The sequence below is a fragment of the Gorilla gorilla genome, chromosome 9, assembly GCF_029281585.2.
Source record: "Gorilla gorilla gorilla isolate KB3781 chromosome 9, NHGRI_mGorGor1-v2.1_pri, whole genome shotgun sequence".
NCBI lineage: Eukaryota > Metazoa > Chordata > Mammalia > Primates > Hominidae > Gorilla > Gorilla gorilla.
This window is the reverse complement of record NC_073233.2, coordinates 21,564,717-21,588,723: the sequence shown is the minus strand read 5'-3', so window position 1 is coordinate 21,588,723 and position 24,007 is coordinate 21,564,717. Positions and strand designations below refer to the sequence as shown.

The 24,007-nt window shown below is 41.1% G+C and overlaps 1 protein-coding gene across 1 annotated transcript in view; it reads right to left on the bottom strand.

Moving 5' to 3' along the window:
• The window catches only part of INSC (INSC spindle orientation adaptor protein), a 134,749-nt gene that overhangs the window by 49,663 nt on the left and 61,079 nt on the right, over positions 1–24,007 (bottom strand). The window contains exons 3-6 of the mRNA XM_004050750.5: positions 20,507–20,852; positions 19,434–19,486; positions 18,165–18,288; positions 5,915–6,028 (exon numbers count right to left, since the gene is read on the bottom strand). Coding sequence (XP_004050798.5) covers positions 5,915–6,028; positions 18,165–18,288; positions 19,434–19,486; positions 20,507–20,852 — 637 coding nt within the window. The remainder of the gene's footprint in view (positions 1–5,914; positions 6,029–18,164; positions 18,289–19,433; positions 19,487–20,506; positions 20,853–24,007) is intronic.

The window sequence follows — 24,007 nt, the reverse complement described above, 5'->3', positions numbered from 1 at the left end:
GCTATAAAAATAAATTTATTATTACTACTTTACTGCAGCTGTCATCACAACCATCATCATCAGAGTTGATCACTTCAGAAAGCTCATATTCTCCCATTTGCCCCCATCTCCTGCCAATGCCTCCCAGTTTTGACCTCCACCAGCCTCATACCCAGAGCAAGCAAGCTGATCACTGTGCAGTGGACCAGGAGCAGAAAAAGAGGAAATACTGATTAGGAGGGAGACAGATTTGTTGTAGCAGAGTTTTGCCTGGAAAGGGAAAGACTCTAGATTTTAACCAACTAGCTGGTGAAATGGAAATAGCACCCACTCCAGAGCTGGACAAATTTGGTTTCAAGTGTCAACTGCTCAAGGTATTCAACCACTGTGAGTCCTGGCGTTCTAACCTGTAAAAAAGGGTCACTGATATACTTCTCAGAGGGGTCATGTGGACAAGATATAACAACAGTATGAAAGTCCCTGCACAGGGCCTGCACACATAGGAAGCCACCAATAAATAGTAATTATTATCGTTGTTGTTAATATTCAGTGAGACTCAAGTATTCTCCTGGCAGGCTCTGGAGGGTGTGGCCCATGTAAATAATCAAAGGATCATTCGAAATCTTTAAACAACTCCTGGTCATGGCTCTTGAGAGCCCAGGGGAGTGCTAGGGGCATGGGAGATCCCTGAGTAGCTGAGGAAGTAATGGAACAGCTGAGAAGCCTGTGGACAGAAATGTAGGAAGTGATGACTAAACGTGGCAAATAGTTCACCTTAGCCTTCTGTTTTAAAATGGAATAGGATAAAAGTAAAATTGCACCCTTACTTTTCCCATGAAAACACTGGGAAAGTCAGGCAGCATGGTAGATTTGGAAGGTGTCTTAAATATACAGCCCAGCATCCTCAGGCCACAAAGGAGGAGTTAATCCCCAGTGGTCTGGCCAACCTCCTCCAGTGAGCTAGTGGCAGAGCTGGGATGAGAGCTGCCCTCTTGTCCCAAACCAGGCCTTTTTCCCTGCTTTCTACCACTGGAAATGTTTGGGATTAATGTTTAACTGGAGTTAAGGCCTGGTCCTGACAGGAGACTAAATCTGCAGGAGGCCAAACATCATCTTGGCTTACAACCAAATGCATGTCTCCTCTCTGCTTTCCTGAATGTGAAGCACAAATGCAGGCAGGTGGTAGGAGCTGTCTATATCAAGTGGCACATGGAAACAGACCTTGAGTGCTCAGGTCCTGAAACAGAACACCCAGAGCTTCAGAGCTCTTGCCAAGCAAAGTTTCCTTCCCAGGAAATTTCTAAGGCCCATTCTTTACAAAACATAAAATATCTTCAGACCCCATGTGCCATTCAGAAGTCCTTATCCCACCCAGACCTCAGATCCACACAGACAGCCCAAACCCAGCATGTGTTTGCAACTCATTTTGAAAGGGAAAAATGGTAATTGTTCCAAAAGAAGTTCATCTACTTACTGTTTGGAATTAATCATTAAACAAATGTTGAGTCAGTTTCAGCTCAGAGGTTGGAGCTGTTGGCTGTTCCCCCACAGCACCAAGACAAAAATCTCCAGTCAGCCCTCTTGACCAAGTTAAATGTTTGAGTCACAGAATCCTTGGAGAAAACAGATCCAATGCTATCTCCTCCATCCCCTTTGCCCCAACACCACTACAAGCTCTTCAGGTTAAATACATTTAAATGACTCCCAAAAGAGAGTAGAGGTCCTCAACCCACACAGCACAGTAGAATCACTTGGAAAGCTAAAATATTCATCCCAGGACCTACTCCAGACCAATTAATTCAGAATCCTAAAAATTTTAAAGCTCCCTAGTAGTTCGATTGTGTATCCAGGATTGAGAACTCCTGAGTCACACTTTGGCTCAAGGACCTGAAGGGCCAAGGATTGAACCAGAAGTCACCACTGTGGGGTTTAGGACCATGAACTCTGAATTAAACTTAAAGAGGCTGGGGTTCAATTCTGTCTCAACTCCTTGTCAGCTGCATGATCCTGAATAAGCTCCTTAAACCATTTCCTCAACTATTGATGGTAACAACATGGTACCTTCTTCATAGGATGGTTTTGTGAATTAAAAGAAAGGAATTATATAATGCATTAAAGACAGAACACAGCAACACTCATATGTTAGCTATTGCTATTACATAAAATTCACTTATCCACTCACAAGAGTTGACGAGCATTTACCGTGCTCTAATATTAAGATTGCTTTAAGGGCTTAGATGAGTGATTCTGAGAGTCTGGCCATGCTTCAGAACTACTTGTAGGGCTTGTTAAAATGAAGATTCTCAGGTCTTACCCAAAGACCCCATGGAATCTTGGGTAGGGCACAAGTATCTGGGTTTTCCACAAACTCTCTGAGGGACTGCGATACCGAGTGGGCACTGGGAACCACTGTTGCCGGGGCATCTTCCTGTGACTAGCATCTTAAGTCTATTGAAGGACATAACTTTGCTACCAATTAGATCCCTGGTTCTGTCTCCAATGGTGATGTCATATTTCAAGTGAAAAAGGAGACTAGAAACAAGAAACAAAAGACCTTACTGAGGTCCTAGGGCTATTAGTTGCCTATATTTGCTCTAAGTGTCTTGAAGCCAAATTCAGGGGCAAATTAACCATGAAGCTAATTAATTACAACTCCCATTATAATTAATGAAAACCACCATCCTTTTTGATTTAGTCTTCCTTGAATGTAGTATTGGAGTGGCTGAAGGCATTTTTCAGATCCAGCCATGAAGTTGAGTGTGAGAGACATGCTTCATTTTGGTTTGGTGGGATATGTTAATGTGGTTGGCATCAGTTTCTCATGTAGGTGAACTACTGCAGACCAACCTGGTACAGAATTGCCTTCCAGAAGCAGTGTGGTGATTCCTCAAGGATCTAGAACTAGAAATACCATTTGACCCAGCCATCCCATTACTGGGTATATACCCAAATGATTATAAATCATGCTACAATAAAGACACATACACACGTATGTTTATTGTGGCACTATTCACAATAGCAAAGGCTTGGAACCAACCCAAATGTCCATCAGTGATAGACTGGATTAAGAAAATGTGGCACATATACACCATGGAATACTATGCAGCCATAAAAAGGATGAGTTCATGTCCTTTGTAGCAACATGGATGAAGCTGGAAACCATCATTCTCAGCAAACTATTGCAAGGACAGAAAACCAACACCACATGTTCTCACTCATAGGTGGGAATTGAACAATGAGGACACTTGGACACAGGAAGGGGAACATCACACACTGAGGCCTGTTGTGGAGTGGGGGGATGGGGGAGGGATAGCATTAGGAGAAATACCTAATGTAAATGACGAGTTAATGGGCGCAGCAAACCAACACGGCACATGTATACATAGGTAACAAACCTGCACATTGTGCACATGTACCCTAGAACTTAAAGTATAATAATAATTAAAAAGTGGTTAAAAAAATTGCCTTCCAGAAATATTCTTGAATTATTTTCTCGTTCTAAATAACCCACTTTTCTAAATAATTTGGAATTTGGAATTCTATAATCTTTTACTTAAGTAAGGCCCCAATAATTCCATAAGCTTCTGGCCTCACAAATCCTAGACCTACTCCTAGGCATATGATATAAGTGCAATGAATCCTTTGGAACCAAAGCTCACAATTTGAATACCTGTAATTCAACTTGATAGTTATATGCCCTGCAGCAAGTTATTTAACCTCTCTGTTCCTCAGTGTCTTCATTTGTATAAAATGTTAGTACCACCCTCCTCACAGAATCATGAGAATTACATGAGATCCAATTGGTGTAGTGTTAGAAATATAACAGAGTCAAATATATGTGAATTATCTTCCAATATATATGAATCTAGTCTGAGTATAAATGTCATTAGAGAGTACCATACTAGCTTTGTAGGTCTCAAAGTGTAGTACCCTGAGAACTTGCATTAGAACTGGGGACATGAGAGATGGAGAATAAGGGAGGTTATTTAAAATGCTCCACACCCAGTGAACCTGTTTCTGGACACAGGATGACCCATTGGACACTCAACAGCCCTTCAGAAACCCCTACCAAAGTTGAAGGTCGGATGAACTTCAGTTCCCTCCCAACTCTCAGAGATTTTGGATCTGTGAATTTGTAACTTTCTCATTCAACAAACTCTTTGAGTACCCACTTTGTGCAGGCATTGCACTAGGCACTAAGGACACAGAGATGACTCAGATGTTTCTGTCCTTAAAAAGCACACAGCTTAAAACACATAACAAAATAGAATATGGTAAGTGCTGAGACAGTGCCTGCTACTCTTTTTAGACACCACAGGTGGGAGGGTGTCTGGAAAGCAATAAAGAAGAATACAGAATTGAGTGTGGAATGCTGAGTAAGAGTTTTCCAAGTGGCAAAAAGAGAGGACATTCAAAACACAAAGACAAAACGTTCAAAGGCCATGACATGCCCTTGTTTCTTCTCTGCTTTCTCCTCAGACAAGCAGCTGGGACAGCCACAACCACCCCAGCCCATGGCCAGAATGTAGGACCCAATCAACCGAGAGAGCCAGAGGGAGGGAGGCTGTCTCTGGGCTCCTCTTCAGCCTGGGAGAGGGAGAAACTGATATGAAGGCTTAAAAGGAGAAATATGCCAACATAATTGAGAAGCATTAGTTAAATCAAGCCTGCTTTGCAGTTTAGCCTGCATTCTTCTCCCTTCTTGTATTCCTTGAGCAAATCCTTGCATTTTATTTTGTTCAGAGAATTGTACAGCCTCCTTTTTTGGGAGGAATAGGAAAGCTTAGGCAGAGACTGAGTTTATTTAGAGCCCATCTTGTCTTGATGCCTGCTGAACACTGGCCAATATCTTTGGTGAAAAAACAATAGAGGACCCAGATTCTCCTCCTGCTTTTCCAAGGATCATAGGCAGATGCTGAGGTTCACAAGATTCTAAGGGGACACAAAAAGAGACTAAGGGCACTGGATGGGAACCCAGAGAACAAACCTCCGAGTTTGTGGTGAAGGTCATGTTTGTAGATCTGTTCCTCCTCTTTCTCCTGATAATGCTACTGCTAATTATTATGGGGTATAGGTTGTTATGGCAGCAGCATTAAGTGATGTGGATAGAGCTTAAGCCATACACAAGTCTATATGAAAGAAATAAAAAAACTTTTCTTTCAACTGGGTTTGAGACATCCCAAGTCTTACAAACATGATGTCAGGGAGCCATATAAGGTCAATCGATCACCCAAAATGCCACATGCCAGATGGTCTCTTTATTCACTACATCACCACATCCCATGGACCTCAGGGACACCACAGCCGCCAGGAAGGGAAGGATGTGTGGAGATGGAGAAAGACGGTTGATATTTATAACATATACCCATAAAGAAAGATGATAGAGGCTCTGGGGGCACCAGATTTCTGTCTCAAGTGGGAAATGAAATCAGAGGGGCTAGCCACCTACTAAAAATGCAGACACCGGCCGGGCACGGTGGCTCACGCCTGTAATCCCAGCACTTTGGGAGGCCGAGGCAGGCGGATCACAAGGTCAGGAGATCGAGACCATCCTGGCTAATACGGTGAAACCCTGTCTCTACTAAAACTATAAAAATTAGCCGGGCGTGGTGGCAGGCGCCTGTAGTCCCAGCTACTCGGGAGGCTGAGGCAGGAGAATGGCATGAACCCGGGAGGCGGAGCTTGCAGTGAGCCAAGATCGCGCCACTGCACTCCAGCCTGGGTGACAGAGTGAGACTCCGTCTCAAAAAAAAAAAAAAAAAAAAAAAAAATGCATACACCAAGTCCCAGATAGGATAAGTGACTCTCCCAAGGTCACTCAGCAGCTAATGCAGGGGCCAAGACAGACCTCGTGAGCCAGCTATTCCCATTGAACAAGTGAGCTTCCTCATACTTCCCCAGGCCTGCCATTTTGGTCCCTAACCATGAAGCTCACCTTGGCTATGATGCGGCACAAGGGAGCCCCCTCCTGGGTCAGGCTGAACAGGTTTCCTGTGGTGGACTCTGTGGTGTAGATATTGTCTGAGGCATCAATTTTTCTCACCAGTGCCTAAGAAGAGAGAGAAAAGTTAGCTAGTAGTTACTCACCACCTCTACCCTCTGCTCATCTTAATGGAACACCAGTGGGCCCATGCTCCTAACAGCAACCATGGAATCTACTCCTGCCCCTAGCTACTGCCCCATTGTGAGGGCAATGAAGTTCTAGCTTTGGGAAAGGTATCAGTCAGGGTGAGGTCTAAGCTACATTTTAGAGATATGGGATAATATCAAACCCTTGATACATAGGCCATAACTAGCCTTGCCCTAGTCCCTCAGAAAATCAGCTCCCAACATTGATGGGCTCAGCAAATACCATTTTGTGAATCTACTGGTTCTTAATAAGAAAAGAAACCATCAGTTAAATTAGCAAACCATCAAATTGAAAACCAATGAGTGGCTACAGCTATGACCAAAGAATCTGCTCATTTTGAATGGCTATTAGCCAATGGTGAACTCCAGCTGAGTGATGGGTTCAAGGGTTAAGTCAAGAGAAGTGCTCCACAGTAGTTTACTGCTTGAGGGATATTTTTCTTGGACATTTGCTCTCTCCAATAGCTTGCTGCTTGTGGGGTAAGGCCAAGATGAAATAGCAACACTGGGAGTCCTGTCAAAGGGTGGGAAACTAGGTGAGGAATGCTATACTGATCAAGGCTGAAGAATGAACCTGAGGCTAGTGGTGAGAGGGTCTGGGAATGACTGAACATAAGACCAAGAAGAGAGGTTCAGGAAGGAAAGCAAATGAAAGATTCATTAACAAAAAAGATACAAAGATTATTTCTAGAAAAGTTCAGCTAATTTCTGAGGGAAAGGTTTTTATGTAACTTGAAACCACTTCAACATCAGCCATTTGCTTTGAAGCATGTGATTCATTGAGTGTAAAGGATTCCTTCCTGCTAATTAATGCCAGTAGCTCAAGTTTCCTCCTAGAAAGAATGGAGTTAGAGACTAAGAAGAGCAACCTTCGAGGGCCTCATGCAAGAAAGTAAGACCTCCAGACCTGGGTGCTCTGAGCAGCCACTCATGTGGTTTCAGTTGCCAGGTTTATTTTAAAACATTAAAGTGAAATTTAGTTTTAATTAAATACTGGTATTATGGAAAAGACACTTAAGAGCAACACTTGGAGCACCTTAGCCTTTCTTTGCCTCAGTTTCCTCATCTATACAGTGGTGTAAAAATAAGCCATCTGCAGTGGCACGTGCCTATGAGTTCCAGCTATTTGGAAGATTGAGGCAGGGGGATTGCTCAAGTCCAGGAGTCCAAGAATAGCCTGGGCAACATAGCAAGACTCCCATCTCAAATAAATAAGTAAATAAATAAATAAATAAAATGGTGTAAATAACAATTTCTATCTTTTAAGGGGGTTGTGCCCATTTTTTAAGGTTGCCAATATATATGAAGGATTTCTAAAGGTACCTGCCAGGTGGAAGCTAAATAAAATTGTAAGCAGTTACAGTTTTGTGATCTTGTACAGTTAAGCTCCCCACACTTTGGTTTCCCTGTTCGTAAAATGATTAAAATTAAGAGCTTTGAGGCTCAAGGTAAGTGGCTCTCCCTTTTGTCTTCTTTATTCAAATTTATGAAATTCCTCACACACGCACAACATGCTAATCTAGATATAGCAGTCTAAGATTAAGTGTGTATTTAATCAAACTACATTAAATATAAAAGTTATGCTCTAAGTTTTGACAGATGCCTCTTGTTAGAGATTCAACAAAAGGTAAAATTAATAACCAAGATTTGTCACTACAAATCCCTATAAAGATCACACTTCTTAGAATTCTTCCCCACCATTACCACAAGCAGCTACACATGTGATACTAATGCTCACATGAAAATGCAGATTTCATATATTGGGGTCCTGTACCTAAATGATAATTACCTAATGTTCCTGATTAGTGTTTGCACTTGAAGCAAATTAGCATTACATTAAACAATTCGAACCCAATGTCTTTTGCAATCAGCTGCTAATATTAGACAATTTAAGTCTGAGAATAATTTCATGTTAATGTCTATACACATATATACAGTAATTACACCTCAGATATGTCTCAGTGAATCAGATCTCTGACAAAGAAAAGTTGTAAGCATCCTTTCCACAGTGTAAATCTGGAAAGATATGAGATCAAAGGCTCCACTGAAATCTTCAAGGCCCTAAATATCACCATGTGTCAGAGCTGGAAAGGACCTCGGAAATCATCTGTCCAATCTTCATTTCATAGTGGAGGAAACAGATGCAGACTTGACTAAGGTTACCTATGTGGTCTTGGGAGGAGCCGGGCCCTGACCCCTCTGAATTTGACATCCCATTTTTGAAGGTCAGGAAATCCATCTCCTTTAATGTAGGCAGGGCCTCACCTGGACTAGTGGAGATTGAAGCCTCAAGGCAAGGCTGTTGTCCAGCCTCATTAGCAGGTTTTGCCAAATAGGAGAGTGGGTCTCCATCCTGGCTTCCCATGCCCTTCGCATCTAACACTATGTGTTGGTAACCCGAGCTTGTGAGTGGGGGCCTTGCAAACGCCCCTCTGGATCTGCCCTGTATTCTTGCCAAGGCCACACTTCCCCTAAGCTACTCCGAGCTATAACTGAGCACAGCATGACTGTGGGACAGGGGACTCCTCAAACAGGGGACTTTGGCTTGATTCCCTGTCTGAGTCTTTTCCTTCCTCTTTTTCTTTCTCAGATGTCAGACCTCCAACATGGCTTTCCATGCCTGCTTCTGCTTCCTCCTCTGCATCCATCATAGGAATTGCCTATCTACTCCTACCTTAGTATCTGCCTCAAACTGACACAGTCTCTACAAATCAAGGTGATTTTTTTTCAGGAAACCAAGAAGACATTGGAGAAGTTTCAAAAATATGCCTCACTCAATATCAAGAGAAGAGTGGTAAAAGACTGAAAAAAAAGTAAAAGAAGACAGGCTGAAGCTGAATGACAAACATTTTCTTAAAATGCATACTAGGCAGATATGAAACAAAAAAAAAATAAGATCTTAAAGACCAAAGAAAAGGGATCAAAAGGGGACTAAGGAGATGCATGCAGTTTAACTTCTCTGGATAAGGAATTAGAAAAGAAAAAATGTATTTTTCATTGTCTGTCAATCTGAAAAAGAGTAACTGCAACCCAGTGAAATCTATCAGAAGGGAGGTAAACTCTCAAAAAGCAAACTGGCATGAGTTCCTCAGAAGGAGCCAGGAAAATATTGTGAGACCTCTCCCTAAAGTTTTGGATAGAAAGTCCATAGTCAGACATAGTAGAGTAGCCCATCTGTGCAAAGGGGTTACATAAAATGCAGGTAGCATTGACAGGATGCAGTAGATTAAAGATGGTTAAAAATTCGTTTCTACTTCTTTTATAGAGAGATGAGTTCTAATTCCCCTTCCCTTGAATCTGGTCTTAATGCCTTGCTTGACCAATAGAAGCAAGCATTTGGCAGAAGTAATGTCCTAAGACTTCCAAGGCCAGGTCATAAAAGGCCTTGAAGCTTCCACCCAGGCATCTTGGAACTTGGAACACTGTTTTGGGAGCCCTGAGCTTCCATATCAGAAGTTTGATAACTGTGAGAATGTGATGCTAGAAAAGCCACGTGTAGGATCCCTATCAATACTCTCAGCTAAGGTCATCCTTCCAGCCATCCCCTCCATGGCACCATACATGTGAGTGAATACCACTGTCTAGCACTCTTCAAGCCATCTGCCAGCTGAATACCACATCTGTTGTTGCTGCACAGAATGGAAGAATCACTTAGCCAAGCCCTGTCCAAATTACTGACCCTTAAAATCATGAAATATAATAAAAGCAATTGCTGGTTTTTTTAAAAAAAGTATTTTAATAATAGAGTTCGGAACACAGGAAAAGACCACAGAGATCATCAAGAACTATTCGAAAGATTACTGGATAAACCGTCTCAGGTGAAAGTTTTTGGAAGTAGGGATACAGTATTTCCTTTGTCTTAACAGAACATGCTGGAGAAATGCATGAATTAGGACTCTGAGGGAAGGCACAGAAAGATTGGATGTACTGAAGAGAAGACAGACAAAATAATAATTATATCTAGGTTTAGATGAACTATTGGACAGATGGGAAAATACCTCCTAAGTGGGAATATCCAATTTAGGAACATAAATGTGGATAAGATCTCTTAGAACTAAAATATTTTGACAGACCCCAAACTTAATTGATTTCATTTCTCTCAATCAGGGAAATCCCAACATCTAGATTAGTTTGTTGGAAAAACAAAAGAATGTGTCAGAAAGCGAAGGGAAGTGAAAGCAGAAAAGTAGCTCAGATCCAGATGCTGCATTCACTCTATAAGTTAGGAAAGAGACCCACATGAGAAGGAGAGTAAATTGTTAGAAATTCAAATGAGTCTCTCTAAAAGGAATGTGGGATTAACAGAGGGAAAGAGAACATTGGGGGCAGAGTTCATTACTGAAAAAAAAAAAAAAAGTAGCAGAAAGAAATCCTATTAAAAACTGGTATATTCAAAAGCTATAGGAAGATGCTATTCTGAGAAGCCCCTGGCAGAGGTACTGACCCTCATGGACTCAGAATTCGGGAATATCAAGAGTGGCCTCAGTTCAGGTATCTGCTCAGGATGATGTTCAAATGCAGCACGTGTGGAAACCAAATGGAAACCATTCCCAGCAGATAGGGATCTTAAAGTTTAAGCAACCCTCTAGTAAGAAGAGGGAACAATAGCCCTCATAATACAGAACTAGAAGCACCTGAGTATCTTATGTCAAAAGAATTTTTTCTCATTTCACCCTAAAAACATTTTGAAAAATATATGACACCTTGCACATTTTTAATTTGACAGCTAAATTTTTTTATCATAAGTTTAAAAAACAAAGTTGGAAAGAATGTAATTCCCAGAAAATTGCAAATGTTGACATAAAATAAAATCATTACATCACTCTTTCAAATGTATTCAATAGATTCTAAATACCAAAACAACTTAATACCATCATCATTCACTTAAAAATACATGAATAATCTCTTTTTCAACATTCTGCATCATTCATTAAATTTATATTCCCATTTCAATTTTCCTTCAGAATTTAATGTAATATATTTGTTTTAAAGTGTTTTATTGATCACCCTTATCACACTTATCATTGAAATTTGAAATGTTATTTCCTGTTACTATCAAGCTCCGTGTTAAAAAAAAAAAAATCTTTTCTTGGTTGAGGATTATTATCAGCCCAATTGGTCAAATGAAATAAATACGTTATAAATTTTGATAAATAATTGTAAGTTATAAAAATTTTATTTTTAAAATAAATATATCTCTAAATGAGATGAATGAGGCTTTTTATCATTTTTAGGATAATTCATTTATGTATCCGTGATTGAATATTGACTTAATGCTATATTTTAGATGTCAACTCTGAAAAATCTTGTTCCCATAAATCAATAGAGGGAAATGAGAGGAGTTTGTGTACTACATTGCTTAACCCCTTGAGTCACCTTCTAAGTTATGTAATCACATAGCAATCTATCATCAAACACTATTTTTAATAATCTGACAGCTGATAACTCCTCTAAATTGGTCCTCTTCTAAATTGACAAAAGCAAAGAATTGGAAAAGACTTGACTTGCAAAATCATTTGTTACCCAATATTTAGAGGTGTTCATTTACTTTCTCAATTTCTGGAAAAAATTCCAAAAGTACTTTTCCAAGACTTATCAAATAACCATTAATTACAACCACTACTTTTTCACTTAAGAGTACCTTGAGTCACCCGAATTATTCAGAGAGGATTGGGAAAATCAAAATATTATTTATTTCATTGCCAATACAAGTTTTAATAAAATATTTTTATTCTTCAAATATGTGTTGTTGAAAGCTTGAAGCTCCAGCTTTTACTTACTTAATTTATGAAAAATACTCACTCTATAACCTAATTGGCAAAGACAGTGCTTTCAGTCAACCCAATCAGCCAAGTCAGAGTTAACTTTTTCTCAGTAAAGACCTGACTTCATTTCTATTTAAGAAATGTTTCACCGGATGCGGCGGCTCATGCCTGTAATCCCAGCACTTGGTGAGGCCGAGGCAGGCGGATCATGAGGTCAAAAGATCAAGACCACCCTGGCCAACATGGTGAAACCCTGTCTCTACTAAAAATACAAAAATTAGCTGGATGTGGTGGCGTGTGCCTGTAGTCCCAGCTACCTGGGAGGCTGAGGCAGGGGAATCACTTGAACCCAGGAGGCGGAGGTTGCAGTGAGCCGAGATTGCACCACTGCACTCCAGCCTGGTGACAGAGTGAGACTCCATCTCAAAAAAAAACAAAAAGAAAAGAAATATTTCTATATGTATTTCAAGAAATGCAAAAACCTACTGACAAACAATTGTGAAGATCATTCTCTATGGGAAAAAAAAAATCCAAAAACTATCAATATTAAAATAAATTAGACCTAAAATAAAATCTGATTTAATTGTATACGTTATAAAACCAAGATAAAATAATTTACTGAATTTGTAATAATGCAAAGTAATATGTAGCTAACATTCTAAGTTAATAAAAAATCTAAGAATATGATTTAAAAAGCACAGTATTCCTTTAGTAAATAGGTACATATATATTAAACTTTGGTGTCTTTAGGGAATAATTAAATAAGAACTGAGAATTTAAAAAGCATATGTAATTCAATTAATTTTAGTAGCTCTCATCGTCAAATTTTTCTATGTATTTAAAGAAAAAGAAAGGTAAATACTGCTTAAATCTAATTAGCATAACTGCTAGCAATTAATTTTTTCTTTTGTTAACAGGCAGTAAAAAGTAGTATAAATATTTCAGAAAATATTTTGGCAAAATAGACTTTAATTGTTATCTTAAATAATATGCACCACATTTTTTTAAAAATGTCAAACCTGTATCTGTGTTTTATCCAATATGTCTTGAAATTTTTGGTTGTTCTCAAAAGCATGTTGCAGTTACATTTAAAATAATCAGTGTCATTAACCTTTAGAGTCTTTGGCTCTTCAAAGATATTTTTCCCAGCTAATATCACATCCTAGGGATGAGCGTGAAAAATAGCTGAAAGGAATTGCCTGCATTTTAATGTGTGTCCTAAAAAAGCAATTTTTAGTGCTTGATGTATCCTACCAGTGCTCTCTTTGCTTTGGTCTAAGGAGAATGTCCCTCAAGAGCCACACACTGTTTGAGAATAAATGGATGGAAGGGATAAAATAAATTGAAAACTTTCATAATCATCCCTCCAACCACACACATAGACAAACACACACATACACACACTACAATATATCTGAATTGAGAAGCTGCTCACACTTGGAAAAATACACAATTTCTTTTTTTCTTTTTTTTTTTTTTTGAGATGGAGTTTTGCTCTTGTTGCCCAGACTGGAGTGCAATGGCAAGATCTCGGCTCATGGCAACCTCCGCCTCCTGAGTTCAACCAATTCTCCTGCCTCAGGCTCCCAAATAGCTGGGATTACAAGCATGTGCCACCACGCCTGGCTAATTTTTTTATGTTTTTAGTAGAGACAGGGTTTCTTTATGTTGGTCAGGCTGGTCTCGAGCTCCCAACCTCAGGTGATCTGCCTGCCTCGGCCTCCCAAAGTGCTGAGATTACAAGTGTGAGTCACCACACCCAGCCAAAATACACAACTTCTAATGGCATACTCAACGTAAATATGTATAAAGCGTGGAAATAATTCATGGAAGCTTAAGGGTCTTAATGGTTCATGAATGAAAGCTTTTCCTTTGCTTGATTCTCCACTCCCATACCAAGATTTTTGTATGGCAAGGCAATGTACTATAAGATTTGGGATGGATGAAGAGTATGCCTTTTGGAAAATAATAGAAGGCCTATAAAAAACTCAGTGAATTATTGGGAGATCATTTTTAAGAAAGAAAACAAATGAAAATTGAAGATCTGGAAATAAGATTTCCTTAAAACTGTATGTGCTTGCATTTCTCCTGGGAAATCTTTGAGAACCTGGGGAATGCAGTGCATTTGAAATGGTTTGAAGACTACTGGTCTATCACTTCAAGAAGCCCAAATCAATGCATGCTGGAGTGGCAGAAACACAGTGTTTTCAGGGAGCTAAAAATTAAGATGTTTTGAATATGCTGAATGGGAAAGAATGCAAATCAAGCAAGTCCTAGTAAAGAAGTTGCAAATGCCTGACTTTGCAGGAAAAGGAAAACAGTTCAAATGCCCGTCAATGAGAAAGGAGGCATTTTTTTCCCCATATATGGTAAACATAGTACCACAATTAACCTGTGGTGGATGTTTTCCCCCAGTGAGTGTATGTTCACAAATCTTTATAGACTATAGACAACTGAAATAAACTGACTGACATCCTACCAAGGCTGCAACCAAGATAGTCTCAGTCACATCCTTTTTTTTTATTGGCTACAGATGAGCATGTATCTGTTAAGGCCTTTGGCAACCCTAAGGATGGCATCCTGGGACAACAGGTTGCCTGAAGTTCCTGGAGTTCTGTAGGCATTGAGGATCAGCTTACTGTAACTTTCTCAGAATATATGTGTAGTGCTGTGATAGTATTATGTATCCAGAATTAAGGGCTTTTTGAACCCTTTTAATTATGGTTGGGAAAGACTAGTACAAATTGAGAAGTCCTGAAGGAACCCCTCCCATTATTGAAGAGACAGCCTGGACTACAGCTGCTGAAGGAAACCCAACTCCCCACACACTGGAATGAGGCCCTCCTGGCTGAGATGAACAGAGTATGAAAATTGAAGAGATTGTACTAACCTAAGAATTTGGGACTTTGGATTATTCCTAAAAGTAAAAAGATTGAAATTTGCTTCCTATTACATTTTCCACTCTCCCACTGAGCAGATTTTGCTCAGCCATGTTGCCCAATATAGGTAAGTAGAAGCTGCAATGAGAGTAAATGGCAATACAAAGATAATCCAAACATACTTGCATGATGACAAACATAAAGATTTCCAAAATTTTGATATGCCCCTATCCCATTTTAAAGTTACCTGGGAAAAAATAAAGTAAAAGAAAAAACTTAAATCCTTTTACTCTAGGAATAATCCAAAGTCCCAGATTCTTGGGTTAATACAATCACTTCAATTTTTATACTCTGTTCATCTCAGCCAGGAGGGCCTCATTCCAGTGTGTGGGGAGCTGGGTTTCCTTCAGCAGCTTTAGTCCAGGCTGTCTGTACAACAATGGGAGGTTCCTTCAGGACTTCTCAGTTTGTACCAGTCTTTCCAACCATAATTGAAGGAGTCCAAAAAGCCTTTAATACTGGGGTGAAGGGGGTGGGGAGATTTGTTCCTCTGCTCAAGAGCCCACATGACTTCTTAGTGCTAAAAGAATGTTTCTCGAATTGCATTTCCTAAAACACCAGCATCTCAGAAGAAGTAAATAGGTGCTTTAATAATATTTTTAAATCTGTGACCCTGAAAGTTTGGAATATGTTGCTTAACATTCTATGCCAGATCCTGTTCTAGTCATTAGAGATATATGCATGAGCAAAACAAACCAAAACCCCTGCCTATGGAAGCTGCAGGTCAGACAAGAAATACTGTAAGTGCTTGAGGACCTTTTGGAAGATTTGCAAAGCAGACTGGCACATCATAAGACAAATTTTGATGAAAAGAAATAGATTTGATTTCATTTACATCAAGACGGCACAAATGTAAGATCCTGGTATAATTACTAACATCCTAAGGAACAATATTTGAGTCACTAGTTTAAGAAACACATGCTTACAACACTGAACACAAGTTACCCTGTCTTCAGTCAATATATCTCCTGATGTCACTGCTACCCTGTATGGAAACTTTCTAATGTAAAAAGAAGCCAAAGATCAGCCAAAAATATATTATGAGCATGGTAAGCTCAGCCCTTAAAAGGGCATGGAGGAAATCATGGGACTTGCTGGCAGGGAAGGGGGAAAGCACCAGGAATGGGGGTTATCAGGAAGAAAACTAATATGCAGATGAATGGAGGACAACATTCTGTGGCCACCGCCCCCCCCCCCCGCCCCCCCCCAACTCCTACCATGAGAGGGGGGCCAATAAGGAACCCATTCTAACAGGGCAGGAGCTGGTCTACTCAGCTTCCAGGCCAGGCATCAATGAACCAGATGGTCAGACCTGGCAATAGAGCAGGGAACAGCTGGGGAAGTAGGAGCACCAGATCAGGAATTTCACCCTGAATATGATCAGAATGAAGAAATAGCAGAATGAATCCAACTATACAGCCCAAAGTCCAGGGAAGTAGGCTCCAAGCAAGCCCAGGGAGCTTTTCCCAGGCTCTTCTGACCTAAAGCATCAAAGATACCCTGCCTCTTTGCTGCCTCATAGAAAACACTAATGACTAGTTCCAAACCCAGCTGGCTTTCACTCACAGTTTAACTTAACACCTCTTTTTCAGCCCTTTTTGTTTGTTTGTTTGTTTGTTTTGTTTTGTTTGTTTGTTTTGAGACGGAGTCTCACTCTGTCGCCCAGGCTGGAGTGCAATGGCACGATCTCCCCTCACTGCAAGCTCCGCCTCCCAGGTTCACACCATTCTCCTGCCTCAGCCTCCTGAGTAGCTGGGACTACAGGTGCCCGCCACCATGCCCAGCTAATTTTTTTTTGTATTTTCAGTACAGACGGGGTTTCACCATGTTAGCCAGGATGGTTTCGATCTCCTGACCTCGTGATCCGCCCGCCTCGGCCTCCCAAAGTGCTGGAATTACAGGCGTGAGCCACCGCGTCCAGCCGTTTTCAGCCCTTTTAATTGAACCTGGCACTTCCAGGAAAGTGGTCACAAAAATGGCATAAAAAGCAACAGCCAGCACCTGTACCCTTGCTCAGAAGTTGTTCCAGGTCTCCCTCTCCACCACTAACTCCAATATTTCTTGCTCATCACTCCTTCGACTTTTTCGTCCATTTTGGTCCGTGTGTCCCTTGGGTCCCTCTGGACTTGACGGTTGATCACCACCTGCCCCTGCATGTGATTGTCAGCACTGGCTCATCAGCTCCAAGTGCTGCCCCAGCACCCCAGCCTGTGGCCCTTCCTTCCCTTTGTCCCTGTCAAGACATGGAGAGTGGCCCTTGAGGACCTTCCTGTTGTTGGGGTGGGGGGTGATAATACCCAGGACCAGCTGCACTGACATGGGGGCCTGTGGGAGGAGTGGGGGTGAGGCAGGACCATCATGTCAGTCAAGCCAGAAGGGCTTGCGCCAAACCAGCCAAACACTCAGGAAGGAGAGAAAGCAAACCCTGGGCTCGGCAGAGAGGCTGAATTTGGAGAGGAGCCAACATGGAAAGAGATTTATTATTTGTGGTAGGCTTTTATTTGGTGGTGGGAAAAGAATGGCAAATATGTAACACAATATTTCTGTAACTATAAATAACCATAAATACCTTTCATAATGAAAACCTTATGGAATCATTTTTACTGGGAGGTTTTTAAAATAGCAAAGGGTAAGGGAGGGAAATAACATGTATTTAACCCACACTATGTGCTAAACACCTTCCATATGCCTTTGCTTAGTCCTCTCACTTTTCTTCTGGAGAAGGTTTATCAATTTGTAGAGGAGGAAAACGAGGCTGAGAGAGGTTCAGGAACTTAACCGAGGCTCCATGGTGAACCACAGATAGAAAGTAGATAGGCCAGGCTCCAAATCCCTCCCTCTTTCTGGAATCAAGCACAAGCCTGCCTAGAGGCAGGGGCTAGACTATATATGATCTTTCTAGATTCTTCTCTGTTGTCAGGATTTCTAGAATTAGCTTATTCCATGCAGGTGCCTCAATTATTTCAGGATAGTAAGGACCCATCGGGTACACTGTGAACATTAACTCAACAGAGAAGATTGAGGGTGGTGGGAGTAATAATGAAAGTAGAATTGGGAGATGCTGGGCTCTGCCACCATCTTGCTGTATGACCTTGGATAAGTTTCTCCCCACTCTGGGCTCCAGTTTTCACATCTGGAAAATGCAGAATTGGGTTAGGTGCTCAGGAAGCCTCAGCCCAGCTCTGACAGTTTTGTTTCACAAATGCTGGAGTTGACTTTGGTGGTTTGAGTAAGATGTTTCCCAATAAAGTCCACATCAGTAGCTTCCCCAAGCCTGGCTCAGCCCCTCTTTCTTTCCTTTCCTCCAAGGGTCCACACAAGCACCCCTCCCTGCAGCCCAGCCTGCACTGACCTGAACCTCCCGTGTCAGGGCCAGCTCCAGCAGCTGGCCAAAGTGCTGGCCCAGCGTGCTCAGGGTCTCACTCACGCAGGCCTTCATTGACTTCAGGACATGCTCATTCTCAACCTGAAGGCACCTGAAGAGAAGAAACCATGGGGTGGGCCACTGGAAAGGGCATGTGGTCAGCCCAGAAATGTTGCACGGGCCAGAACTGGACCTGCTACAAGCCTGGTGTGTGCTGAAGACATTGGCAACTGGGAGTCAGAGATGGAATATTCCACAGCTGGCTTGCCCACTGGTCTCTTAGTGTGCAGAGATGTGCTGGCCTGAGATGAGGACTACCAGTCCACATCAACAGGAAGAAAGGCCATCAGAATGTGGAAAATCTATACCTCTGGGCTTCTCCCTGCAGAATCTGCCATCATTGCAGCCAGGGTCTATCTTCTCTGTGATATGCAAGAAGCTTCAAAGAGAGGTGCCAAGTGCCAGGTATTGCTAGTGAGCTCTGAAAAGGTGGATAGCAATGCCTGTGGCCCTTTAAGAAATGGCTGCCTAGAGTGTGCAGAGAGCCTTGAGAATTTTCTTCCCAGACAAGAAAAACAGAGGGGGATCAGGTTCCAATTTACTCCTGTGGCCTGACAGTGTTCTACCCAGGAAAGCAAAAGACCTCAGGGAGCTCAGGTTTTATCTTCAGGACACAGGCTCTGGGAAGGGTGAAGGAAAATGTCAACACACACCTGGGTGTGTATACATGTGAGGCTGAGTGTGTGTACATATCTGAGTATAAACATACGTAGGTTTATGTGTGTGAAATATGGAGGAAAGGGTGTGAATGTATTTCTGTGCTGGTCCAAGCATGTGTTTATATATCTGTATATGAGAAAGTGAGTGTCTGTGGGCATTGAAGTCTATGTGTATGTGTGTGTGTAAGGGTGTGAGTGTCTGCTTTCACCTTGCCTTGACTCTTGCCTTGACTTTGGGGATCTGTGGGTCTTCCCAAAGCTGTGGGAAACCTTTTCCTTGTTACCAACTCCTAGAAAATCCTCTTTCTTCCTATGCCCATGCCTCTCCTCTGCCTTTTACCCTACCCCTAGGGCCTGAACATGGGGCAGAAAATTTCAAGAGAATATTTTAAGATTTCTGATAAAAGTCAGAAAAAGGAAACTCTGAAGCCACCACCACGCCTCCCATTCCCATTCTCCCTCTGGGAGAAAATACCAGCCCCTTCTCCTGCCAGAGGTCGGGCAGGCAGACCCTGGGAGATCTATGGTCCAAATTTACCTCTCTGTGACTGCCGAGAGCTCCGAGCATTTCTCCATTAGCAGCTTCTCAATCTGTAGAAAAATAAGTCCATTTTATTCAACTCAGTAAGCATTAACTGAGGACCAACTGCTGTGCTGAGCACACGGGGACATTAAAAATAAAGAATCAATTAATGTGACTTGGGGAACAGGCAGTTAAAATATAACACAGTGTGATACAGGTGGTGAAAGAGCTCACGGTAGGCTGCTTTGGGAGTATAAGAAAATGAAACTGAGCAATTATTTATGCTGAGGAAGCTGGGAAGCTTCAGGAAAGAAGGGGCATTTAAGCTGGGTTTTGAAGAATGAAGAGAAGTTTTAATGTCTGCAAAGCTGAGGAAGGAAAAGTTCGAGGCAAAGGGCAAAGCACTAATGTGAAATGAGAATGATGAAAGAATTAATAACAAGGGAGATTTTTAATGGTTCACTTTGGGCTTTGAGAAGAAGATTAAAAGTCATGGGCTGTGGACTCAGAAAAGTTTAGATTGGACCCTACTTATTACACCATTCACTGCGTAACTTTAAATAAATTATTTGGCCTCTTAGAACTTTTGTTTCCTCATCTATAAAATAAAGGTAATCCTAACATTTTTAATCAATTGCTTTAAGTGTTTTGCATATAACAATTCATCTAGTCCTCACAACAAATGTATAAAATAAATTCTATTATTATACCTTTTAGGATGAAGGAACTGGGACACAGAGAAGTTAAGTAACTTGCTGAGGTCCACATAGCAGAGCTAACATTTCAACCCAAGCAGTCTGGCATTAAAGTCAATAAATTCAACCACTGCACAGCTTCTCAAAGTAGTGGCACCTACCTCACAGGTTGTGCAGGTTAAATGAGATACACGTAAAAAAAACACCTAGCACAATGTCTACCACATAGTAGGCACTCAGTAAAGATTCCACTCTCTTTCTTTCCTCCTTTACTGGAAGGGGAGAAAGGCTTCTGGAGCAAAAAAGATTCAGACACCACATGATTCAAACCCACTCTTCTCTAAAGCATCCTGACTTCCAGTTCCCGCCCACTCCTATCCCAGGGCAGCTGACCTGGTCCATTTCCTTCGAGGAGTTCCTGCTGACAGCACTGTACTCGCTGACCATGGAGCGGGCGTGGCAGGTCAGACGCACGCTCATGCTGTGCACCCGTGCCCAGCGGTCCTGGGCCAGCTTCTGCCCGATCCTGCGCAGCTCTGTGCTAATGACCCAACCCCGTTTGAGCAGCAGCTGCAGGGGGTCTCCAGGGCCAGGGCCACCTGCCAGGATGAGGTCACCCTGTGCATCTTCTTCCAGGCTGATGGGCTTGGCCTGCAGGACACACATGCACTCGCACTCCGTCATGAGCTTCAGATCTTCCATCCAGCGCTGGACTGAGTCCACCTGCATCAGGTGTAGCCTGCAACCAGGAAACAACACCACGATAATTATCAACACCCCATGATTTCCAAAGATCTCAATTCTAGGCCATCTGATATTTACTAAGCACCTATTATATGCTTAGCAGTGTTTCTCCCATTCATGCACCTTGATATTCTCAGTCATTTCTCATTCTCTTCATCTTACAGATAACAAGTCTGAAGCACAAAGTTTTAAGGGCAGATGACCAGACTAACAAGCAACAGGCAATTATGTCTGAAAGAGTAGCCAATTATCTTTACAATAAGGGGGAAATGGAAGGGTGAGGCAGGAATATTGCTTGAGGCCAGGAGTTCAAGACCAGCCTGGGCAACATAGCAAGATCCCATCTCTTTAAAAAAAGTTAATGGAAATAGCCTAAATATCAAATAATGGTTACACTAAGTGAGCTATGGTATAGCTATGATTATGTAGTATGCAATTATTTAAAATGATGCTTTCCAAAAGTTTATAGCTAAGAAAAATGTGTGTGCTAATATGCAAAAATGGAAATGTAAACACACAATTATTACAATAATGTTAGAAAGCTCCATCTAGGAAAAATATTTAAAGGAAACACATTACAATGCTAAAGGCACTTAAGGAGTAATATAACTAAAGTCTTTTTCATTTTTTTCAGCTTTTCTCTAGTTTCCAAATTTTCTATAGTGAGCATGTATATTACTTTTGTAATGGAACAAAATTAACTTTATTTAGTACAACAGCATGAGAACATAGATTAGTTCCTAAGATCTTAATCAAATAAAATGCACTCTAAAATTCACTGAGTCAAGTAAAAGTCAGTAATATCAGATCATTGATAAAGCACTGTACATTTGTTGAGTCCCTTATATTTCATATAAGTGCCAGGCACTGTAGGAAAAGCAGATATGAAGATGTTAAGCCTCCACTCTCCAAAAGCTTTTGATCTGCCTAAAGAATCAAGATAAACTAATGAGAAGTTAAAAGACAATTGTTATGTGTCAATTAAAAGTAAAGCTTGAAAACAAAACTAAACTAAAAAGACAATAACAAATTTCACTATCATTTCACAACAGAAGACATGCATAGCTAATGACTAAGGCTGAGTGCAAGTTCCTTTGTCTTTGGCTTGTAACAGTATTCTGATTAGTCTTTCTGCCGCTGATCTTACCTGCCTCAAACATTCTTCACCTGCCACCAGCTCATTCACTCATCTACAAATATCAGTACCTACAACATGTCAAGTATTGTTCTAAGACCTAGACTGTAGCAGCAAACAAATAGTCACTTCTCTAGCCAATGTTACATTCAAGTGAGAGAACAGTCAATTTTCAAAATAAATGAGCAATGTATGTAATATGTTGCAAGTAGCAAATGCTAGGAAGGAAAAGAGAACAAAAAAGAAGACTAGAGAGTGCTAGGGGTGGGTGGGGGAGTAGACCTCACAATTTAAAATAAGAGGATCAGAGGAGACTCATTGAGAAAGAGACACTTGAGCAAAGACTTGAAGCACATGAGGAAGGATGCCATGTGGCTATCTGAGGGCAAATTGCTCCAAGGAGAGAGATCAGCAAGTGCAAAGGCTCTGGGGGCAGAAGTGTCCTGAGATGTGCGAGGAATAGCAAGGAGGCCAGAGTAGCATGGGAAGAGTCAGCCAGGGTGGAAGATGAGTTGAGAGCAATGAGGTGGGGGTGAGGGGAGTAGATCCTATGGGGCTGTGTTGGACAAGGTGGAGATTTGGCTTTTATTCTGAGTCAGTATAGCAAATAAAGGGCACAAATGAGGCCAGCCTGGTGAAGCAAAGGTACCAAGTAGGGTTGAAATTATAAGGCAGACTCCAGTTATCGAGGTTAAAAAATCATGTCTTCATGTTTACAGTTATTTAATGAGAAGGAGCAAGACTTTCTGAAATATGTAACCATTTGACTATAGGCTTTTAAATGTAATTTTTAACCACACATCTTATGTTTAATTATGAAATTGAACATATGATTTCTTTTAGGAAATTGCTTTTTTAATTGTTTTTAAAAAATAACCAATGATTTATCTGTCTCTGCCTCCCTTCATGGAAATAGCTATTACATTTTGTAAAGAATTTGAACATATACATATACATGCATACGTATGTGAACATATATATATATACACGCATATGTATGTAAACACATACATATATGTATATGTATACAGACACACACACAGAGAGAGAAACCCATTAAATCCAAAAATCACAGCACCCTACTGCCCATATATCCTTATGAAATCATATTTAATTTTATATTAAGTAGAATCACATCTCATGTGCTGTTTGATTGCAGACAACTTCTAATCTTCTGCATCTTATTATCATTCCCTTATATTTGCCCACCCCTTCCAATCTCAGCCAACTAACGTTAACCTAGTAAGTATCATTTTATATTTTTCTCCATACTCATGCATTCTTACACAGACTTTTATCTAAGTATATATACATTTATAAGGTTTTCTGACCTATTGCTTTTTTTGTAAATATGACCATAGCATATACACATCTTGCTGCATTTTGATTTTCTTACTTAACTTTGAAATCTTTCAAGTCATTCAGCAGAATCCTAAAACACTCTTTCCAATGTCTGAACACTATTCCATATTGTGTATATTCCACAACTTATTAAGCCATTTTCCCATTCCTGGGCATTCACTTTTTGTTCAGCTCCTGACCTCTATAAACAATGCAACATTCAACACTCTCATGCATATGTTCTGAATTGTAATTCAATAGATGTTGCCACACTGACTTTCAAAAATCCCAATGCTTCACATTCCCCCAAGAACGTATTAGGGCTTTCTACATAGATATTAAAATACGTTTCTCCCCTGCTTAAATCCTTCAGTTGCGCCCCCCATACCACCGTTCCCTGGATAAGTCAAAACTCCTGAGGCTAAGATGAGAGAGCTTCCGTGATATGGCCCCAGCCTCCCTCCTCACACATCTCCCTTGTCCATCTTCCCCAACTCCTAGCGCCCCTGACACAAACACACTCTACACCTCAGATAAATTCAACCTCCCCATTTCCCGAACATACCACTCTCTTTCACAATCCTCTGCAGCCTTGAACATGAAGTTCTCCCTCAGATTAGAAACTTCTTTTCTTCTTCTCTACCTGGCAAGTTTCTACTCACCCTGCAAGACCT